The sequence below is a fragment of the Chrysemys picta genome, chromosome 17 (assembly GCF_011386835.1).
Source record: "Chrysemys picta bellii isolate R12L10 chromosome 17, ASM1138683v2, whole genome shotgun sequence".
Taxonomy (NCBI): domain Eukaryota; kingdom Metazoa; phylum Chordata; order Testudines; family Emydidae; genus Chrysemys; species Chrysemys picta.
In genome coordinates this window covers 23,682,478-23,690,287 of record NC_088807.1, presented here as the reverse complement: position 1 = coordinate 23,690,287, position 7,810 = coordinate 23,682,478, and the positions used below count along the sequence as shown (strand labels likewise).

Here is a 7,810-nt window from a genome sequence, read left to right as displayed (position 1 = left end):
TCTCTCCCCAGTTCTAGGAGGGGAGGGGGATTTAGGGACAGGTGACAGCCTGGGCCGGGGGGAGGTTGTTGTGATCGATAGATGGGAAAACCGAGCGGCCGAAATCCCGTGTTTCCGGCGTCCCATCCACCGATTTGTTTTTCACCAGCCCCCTGCACGGCCGGGGGTTGGAGGCAGACGTGGGGCCCAGAATGGCGGGGCCAGGCCCCGGCGGGTGATACACAAGGGCCGGGGCGTCGCCAGTCCGGCCAAGAGCCAGGATCGGCGCGAAGTGGGACCGTGCAAACCGTGTGCATCGTGCAGTTGTGAACGTGTCCTCGTGCTCTCGGTCACAAGTACCCCAGGGTGTGTTCAGTGTGATCTCCATCCGCCCCGTCCGCTAGCAGCGTGGCTGGGCCATGCCTGGATTGTGCTGGTTGGTTTGGGAAGTGAAGTGAAACTCGAATCCAAGGATGCGTTCACACTACACCCGGGAAACCAGTCTGAGCCCAGAAACCAATGAACCCAAATTGGGGTGTCACAGGTTAGGCCTGATCAGTGGACAAAGCACAGAGAGGATGTGGAGGGGTCTTCCACACATGGGATCCCCCCCCAATCTAGGCCCCTGGGGTGCCGGGTTTGGCTGCAGAGTGAATCGTGCGAATCGTGCGGCGCTGTCGTGAAACAGGCTGCAATCACAAATAAGGTATTTGAAAGGTTAACTGGAGTGGGGGCTCCTTGCCTGGGAGCCATTGGGCCTAGGGCCGGCCCTGTCTAGTGGGTTAGAGCAGGGGGGGCTGGGAGCCAGGACTCCTGGGTTCTCTCCCGGCGCTGGGAGGGGACTGAGTGATAGGGGCCCCAATCCGGGCAGGGCTGACTGGCACTAGTGTCATGCAGCAGCTGTGGGGTTAATCCTTTCTTTGCGCTGGGGGGCTGGGCTCCAGCTGTGAGCCAGCCCCTAGGGGGGGCGGGTGGGGAACTTCCCCTGCCCCATTGCTGCCCTGAAGGGGGCTCCCTGCCCCACCTACTGGAGCAGCACGAGCCAGGATGCCGGGGTTGATGGGCCCGAGTGTGACCTATGGGACTGAGAATAGAAACGGCGGGAGGTTCTGGCTCATGTCCCCCCCAGCTCCGCCAGCTGGGGGCACTGCCAGGGGGAAGCTCGCAGCACCTGTCCTGTTCCCCACCCCCCACATAAGACCCGACCAGCTCCATCCTTAGAGTTTATTTTATGTATTTTACACACAACCCCTCACCCTGGTATCAAAACAGTCATGGTAGAAAAGAATCTTAAATACAGAGACCCCGGTTGGGGGCGAGATAGGGATTGGGGGGGGGGGGGAACCACGACGGATGGGGGGCAGACGGATGGATGGGGGTGACGATCACTGAGTAAATACAAAAGAGAGAGAAAAAAATCAGAGTCCAGAGGCACCAACAGCCAAGGCCCTGTGTGTGTGTGGGGGGGACCCCTCCCCCTGGCTGACCCCACCCCGTTCTGATCCAGGGGGCACAGCCACTAGCCGGGGTGGGGGACACCCCAGAGACAGTACATGGCAGAAAGTCAGTGCATGGGGGGGCAGCATGGGGGGCCCCCAGTGGGGGAGAGGTATGCCGGGAGGGGGGGGCACAGAACAGGGATGGGAATGAGAAGAGGTTGAAATTATGTTTCCCCCAAATTCATTACATCATCAGTTCCTTCCTATTAGCCCCGCCCCACCGGTGACATCATACACCCAACCCCCAACTCCATTACATAAGTCCCCTCCTATTAGCCCCGCCCCATCAGTGACATCATACACCCAACCCCCTGCTCCATTACATCATCAGTCCCTTCCAATTAGCCCCGCCCCACCGGTGACATCACATACTCCCCAATCATTTCAAGTCCCACCCCCCTCCCCCCAGTTCATCAGCACATGCATCTGCTCCAAGCCCCCCAGGGATGCTCCTGGCTCTGGTGCGCCTGCCCCCCGGGTTCAAAGGGCCAGTTGCAGTGGAGATCCCAGCCTAAGGATGGGTGCCGAGGGGGGGGGGGGGGCTCCAGATGTGCCAATAGCCCCCAGCAGCATGTGCGCGGGGGGGGGGGGGGAGGAGGGGAGGGACAACTCATCAGCTGCTTCTCTCTCATCCTCCACACCCCAGACCAGCCTTTCTGGGGGGGAAGGGGGTGCTAACCCAGGAACAGTTACTCTGCCCCCACATCACAGCTGGGAACAGCACCCCCCCCCCAAAGTTCCTGGCAACCCCCGGCCCCAACTGGTGGCTGCAGAGGGACATTCGGAGCAAATCTGAGAGCCGCCCACTGTCTCCCCCCCCAAGAGTTTACCAGTGGGGTGAAGGGGGTCCACAGCTGCTAGGGAAGGGGGTCGGCCCCCACACCTGAGAACACACATCGCTTTACAAACAGTATTAAGTTAATTACAGTACAAAGGCGTAGGGGCACCCGTCCCACCCGCCTCCCACTAGAAGCCAGGGTGGGGGGGTAACGGTGGGGGAGGGGGGAAGATGGGGCCAGTTCCCTCCCCCACTACAGTACTGTTGTGAGTGCTCTGTACAAGAATTCCCCTGCTATGGGGGCATCCCCCAAACCAGCTCCCCAGCAGGGCTTTGAGGGGGGGCCCCAAGGCCATGCTGGATGGAGGGGGCAACTGGCTTTTACACCCAGGGGAGGCGCTGTGCACAGCACGGGGGGGGGCGGGAGGACAGAGGCACCTGGCACTGGGGTACCCTGGACAGAGGCGCCTGATGGGGGGACCCTGCCAGACTGGGAGGGCATTGGAAATCCCCAGGGAGGTACTGAGGGGCAGGGGGAAGTCAAAAGAGGGGGGGCCCCTGATGGGTGTTTCGGGGAAGGAAACTGAGTCTGCCAGGTCACGGGCAGCCAGGCCTGAGCCGCCCCCCTCAGCTCCCCGCAGAACGGATCTCGCTGGGGGAATCAGCGCTGGACCTCGGCCCAAGTTCGGCCCCCCCGAGCCGGCTGCGGCCCCCGCGACCTCGGCCCGAGTTCGGCCCCCTGAGCCGGCTGCGGCCCCCGCGACCTCGGCCCGAGTTCGGCACCCCGGAGCTGGCTCCGGCCCCCGCGACCTCGGCCCAGGATTCCCCGCGGGCAGCCAGCCCGTCAGGGAATTACACGCCGACCAGCCCCGGGTGGGGCTCAAGGCCTCTCAAGTCTCTGCCCCAGATGCAGGAGGGCGTCCGGCCCCACGGAGCGTCCGTGTCCCCCGACGTCGGTCCCGATCCGGGAGGCGCAGCGCGGGGTCCCGCGAGGTTTGTTTCGAGTTGAGCACAAGGCACCGGGAATCGGGGAGGGAGCGAGGCTGGACAAGGGGAGCCGGCCCCGGGGAGCCCAGCGCAGTCCGGCCAGACGTGGGGTGCCGCGGAGCGCACCCCACCCCCGCCCTACGACATCTTCCAGATGGTGAGGGAGGCGGTGAGCACGCCAGCAGCGAAGATGGTGATGGTTTGCCAGGTGGGCGTGCCGAAGTAGGAGAGGAGGCCATCCTGGAGGTGGGGGGGGGGGAGAGAGAGAGCAAAGGGCATCACTGAACCGTCATACGAATGAGGCTGACATGCAGCTGGCTCTGGGGTGGCGGCAGTGCCACACAACGGGGTTTGGGATCGCTGGGAGGCAGCAGAGTCTAGTGCGTTTGGAACTGGGCTGGGAGCCAGGACTCCTGGGTTCTCTCCCTGGCCCTTGCAGGGGAGTGGGGTCTAGTGGTGGTGGGGTAGGCAGGAGTGGGGGGGCTGGGAGCCAGGACTTTAGACTCTGTCGCTGGACACATTGGCTCTGCATTGGTATCCCGGCTGGGTTTGTTTTTTTTGGGGGGGGGGGGGGGGGACGCCCACAGGGCACTTTATACCCCCCCGTCAGCCCAGCACGAGTCAACTCTCCAGCAAGCCCTTCTCCTCGGCCAACGGTCGCCCCCGGCCATCAGCAAAACACCTCGGGGCCCTGTGACCTTGGACTCCAGCCTGGCCGGTGACTTTCCACGCGCAGGGGCTGGGTTTGGGCCCGTGGCCGAGGAGATAAACGAGCCCGGAGACGTCTCCAGCGTGTCCCTGATTCTCCGGCTCGCCGATTTCCAAGCACAGGAGTATTTTATGCTACGGCGCGAGGCCCTGCCCAGCCCGTGGGTCCCCAGAGAGACGCCGCGAGCCGGTAGCCTGTCCCGTCCCTGCCGGGAACCCGCCCGAAGCTTTGTGGTTCCTGAACCCCAGTTAGAAGTGGAGGTTCGGGGACGGCCCGAGACACAGGCTGACCTGATTCCTTGGGACGGGGAGAAGCTGACGCAGGGTGAATTTGGTTTTCAGTCGCTAGACGCCGTTTTGTTACCGGTTTGGTGAATCTAACTGTAGAATAACCCACCGGCTTTGGAGGTGGTCACGACTTAGGCACCTTCGCTAGCTATGCAAATTAGGACAGTGCCTCATTTGCATGCAGCCTGGGGGATAATGGAGGAGGGAGGGCGGCCGGCGCTGGCTGGACTCACCCATCCTCCCTGGGCCTGGATCCAGGCCAGCACATGATCCCGGAGGTACTCCAACGTCCAGCCCACGATGGTCCGCACCAGCTCGGGGACCTTGGTGCACAGAGCCTGGGGGAAGAGGGGAGCAGCAGGGTAAGGGCGGCTGGTGAACCAGTGGGGGAGCACATTCAGGAGGGGAGGGGAGGGGCAGCCAGGGGCTGTACAGGGGGGAGGGGTCTCACAGCCAGGGGGAGGGGTAGCAGAAGGGCTGTGGGGGATGGGAGGGAAAGTAGAGGGCCACAGGGCGGGGGATTCACAGCTGGGGGAGAGGAAGGGGGGGGAGTCTCCCAGCCGCCCCACCTTGAGCACCAGCTTGCAGGCAAAGTAGAAAAGCGCCACGACCCGGCCCCAGTTGAAGGTCCCGTCGGAGAACATCTCGGCGGCCACGCGGAAGAAGACGTCCTTAGGGGCGTGGGCCCCCACCCGGTCAATCATACTGCGGGGGACAGAGGGTTAGAGCCAGGCCCGGGGGAGGGGGCGTGTTACCCCTCCACCGGGTGGGAGGAACAGAACCCGCTGATTGCCGGAGGGAGGGGGACAGTCCTGCCGCCCCAGAGGAAAAGGGGACGAAAAGGTGAGACCGCCTGCCTCAGTTTCCCCACTTTGGGAAGGATTAACGTGGACGAGGGGCCAGCTGGAGTCAGGGAGGGTCGAGACTCGTCTGGGGGTGGATGGAGCGGGGAGCCAAAGGAGCTGGGGGAGGCAGGCAGGCAGGTTGGGGGCTGCCCAGGGCAGAGAGACGGATCCAGGAGTCCGGAGGGGAGGGGGGCTCTGCTGGGGCTGACACAAGGCAGAGGGGGCTGCCCGAGGCCGTAGAGCCCCCGGAACCAGATGGGGCATACAGGGGACGAGATGGGGGGTGGCCCCCACCTCTGCAGTTCGGTGTTGCTGTCGAGCTCGTCCCCGATCCGCCGCAGGCACTCGCTGAGCCGCTTGGTGTTCTCGTCGCAGGGGGGGGGCTCCGGCCCCCCCAGCTCTGCCCGGCTCAGCTCCACGGCCTGGGAGTCCCCGCAGCGCTGGGCCCGGTCCCGGATGAACCTGCCGCGGGGGGGACGGGGTCAGCCACGCGCCAGACGCTGAGCAGCCCCCAACCCCCAGCCCCGCGACAGGGCTCTGTCCCCTCCCCTGACACAGCCCCGTACCTGAACCCCCAGCCCCACGACACGGCCCCCAAAACTCCTAACGTGGCCCAGTCCCCCCCGACACAGCCCCGTACCTGAACCCCCAGCCCCAGGACACGGCCCCCAAAACTCCTAACGCGGCCCAGTCCCCCCCGACACAGCCCCGTACCTGAACCCCCAGCCCCACGACACGGCCCCCAAAACTCCTAACGCGGCCCAGTCCCCCCCGACACAGCCCCGTACCTGAACCCCCAGCCCCACGACACGGCCCCCAAAACTCCTAACGTGGCCCAGTCCCCCCCAACACAGCCCCGTACCTGAACCCCCATGACACGCCCCCACCGAAAGCCCCATACCTGAACCCCCAGCCCTGTGATACAGCCCCACCCCCCCAAAAGCCCCGTACCTAATCCTCCAGCCCCCCAACACGGCCCCATCCCCCCCCAACAGCCCGTACCTGAACCCCCCCAGCCCCACGCCACCCCCCCCGCTCACCCGTGCAGCAGAACCGCTCCCGTCTGCAGGATTTGATCCGACGTGGCCCCTGCACAGAGAGAGACCCGGGCCCGGAGCCTCCGTCACAGGGGGACCGAGAGGCTCCCGGCCCCCACCCGGGAGGGGACCCAGGCGTCCGAGCTCCCTCCCCACCCCCACACGAGAGGGGACCCAGGTGTCCGAGCCCCACCCCCACCCGGGAGGGGACCCAGGCGTCCGGGCTCCCTCCCCACCCCCACACGAGAGGGGACCCAGGTGTCCGAGCCCGAGCCCCACCCCCACCCGGGAGGGGACCCAGGCGTCCGAGCCCCCTCCTCACCCGAGAGGACCCAGGCGTCCGGGCTCCCTGCCCACCCCCACCCGGGAGGGGACCCAGGCGTCCGAGCCCCGCCCCCCGCTCACCGCCGCCCCCCCGGCCGCTCTCCCTCTCCCCGCCCGGAGCCGCCGCCATCGCCGCCCCCACGTGACCGCAGCCCGCCGGGCTCACGTGACCCGCGCGGCCAGGAGGGGGAGGAGCCGGGGGGGTCACGTGAAGCGACGGGCGGGGCGGTGACGTGTCCCCCGCGTCACGCGGGCGGAAGGGAACCGGCGGGGGCACGTGATGGGGGGGGCACCAGGAAGTGACGTCGCACGTAGGGGGACTTAGAGGGACAGAGAAACGAGTGAGGGGCTGTGACCTCTGACCCCTCTGTGACCTCTGACCCCTGTGGCCCAGCCCTGACCTTCCTATGACCCCTCTGTGACCCCCAACCCTTGTCCCCGCCCTGACCCCCGATTCCATGTGACCCTCTCCATGACCTCTGCCCCCCCGAACCCATGTGACCCTCCCTGGGCCCCCATCCCATGTGACCTCTAACCCCACCCCCCATTGCCTGACTCGAGTGACCTCCGACCCAGCTCTGACCTTTTGACCCCTTCGTGACCCGATCCTGTCTGTGCCCCTCCCACAGCCCAGACATGTCCTCTGCCCCATGAGCCCTGGGGACAAGACCCGCCCGGCTGGGGGCCGCGCCGTGAGCCCGGGGCCGAGACCCGCCCGGCTGGGGGCCGTGCCGTGGGCGCCGGGGACAAGACCCGCCCGGCCGGGGGCCGCGCCGTGAGCCCGGGGACAAGACCCGCCCGGCTGGGGGCCGCGCCGTGAGCCCGGGGCCGAGACCCGCCCGGCTAGGGGCTGCGCCGTGAGCCCGGGGCCGAGACCCGCCCGGCTGGGGGCCGCGCCGTGGGCGCCGGGGACAAGACCCGCCCGGCCAGGGGCCGCGCCGTGAGCCCGGGGCCGAGACCCGCCCGGCCAGGGGCCGCGCCGTGAACCCGGGGACAAGACCCGCCCGGCTGGGGGCCGCGCCGTGAGCCCGGGGCCGAGACCCGCCCGGCTGGGGGCTGCGCCGTGGGCGCCGGGGACAAGACCCGCCCGGCCAGGGGCCGCGCCGTGAGCCCGGGGCCGAGACCCGCCCGGCCAGGGGCCGCGCCGTGAACCCGGGGACAAGACCCGCCCGGCTGGGGGCCATGCTGCCGGCATTGCAGACAAGAGCCTCAGCCACACGCCCGTGAGCTGCAAGAGGCAGGCGTTGGCCCCACTCCATTGCCCTGCTGGCACGACTGAGCAGTGCCAGTGTGGAGTGCTGGGGGCGGCACAGCTGGTGCCACCCGCATGCCATGGCGTATCACCAGGGAGCAGCCAGCACCTCG

At 67.0% G+C, this 7,810-nt stretch overlaps 1 protein-coding gene across 3 annotated transcripts; it reads right to left on the bottom strand.

Moving 5' to 3' along the window:
* Nucleotides 1-1,189: 1,189 nt before the first annotated feature.
* Nucleotides 1,190-6,691, bottom strand: BAX (BCL2 associated X, apoptosis regulator). Of its 3 annotated transcripts, none has more exons than XR_010593418.1 (7): nt 6,527-6,691; nt 6,125-6,173; nt 5,379-5,546; nt 4,809-4,944; nt 4,473-4,577; nt 2,976-3,483; nt 1,190-2,929 (listed from the first exon to the last, which is right to left on the bottom strand). XR_010593418.1 is itself a non-coding variant. In XM_065571060.1 (6 exons), exons 1-6 carry the CDS (start codon nt 6,573-6,575, stop codon nt 3,382-3,384), a joined length of 609 nt encoding a protein of 202 aa, XP_065427132.1. In that variant the 5' UTR covers nt 6,576-6,691; the 3' UTR covers nt 1,190-3,381. The 3 variants fall into 3 exon arrangements, 1 of the variants encoding a protein (XP_065427132.1); XR_010593419.1 differs by having other exon boundaries at nt 1,190-3,020; nt 3,067-3,483; XM_065571060.1 differs by having other exon boundaries at nt 1,190-3,483.
* Nucleotides 6,692-7,810: the final 1,119 nt, after the last annotated feature.

Excerpts from the sequence above, each read along its gene's own strand:
- BAX (XM_065571060.1), bottom strand. The coding sequence starts at position 6,575 with ATGGCGGCGGCTCCGGGCGGGGAGAGGGAGAGCGGCCGGGGGGGCGGC. Across the intron at positions 4,578-4,808 it reads CCTGCAAGCTGGTGCTCAAG|GCTCTGTGCACCAAGGTCCC; the intron begins GTGGGGCGGCTG and ends CTCTTCCCCCAG. Across the intron at positions 3,484-4,472 it reads TCCAGGCCCAGGGAGGATGG|GATGGCCTCCTCTCCTACTT; the intron begins GTGAGTCCAGCC and ends CCCCACCTCCAG.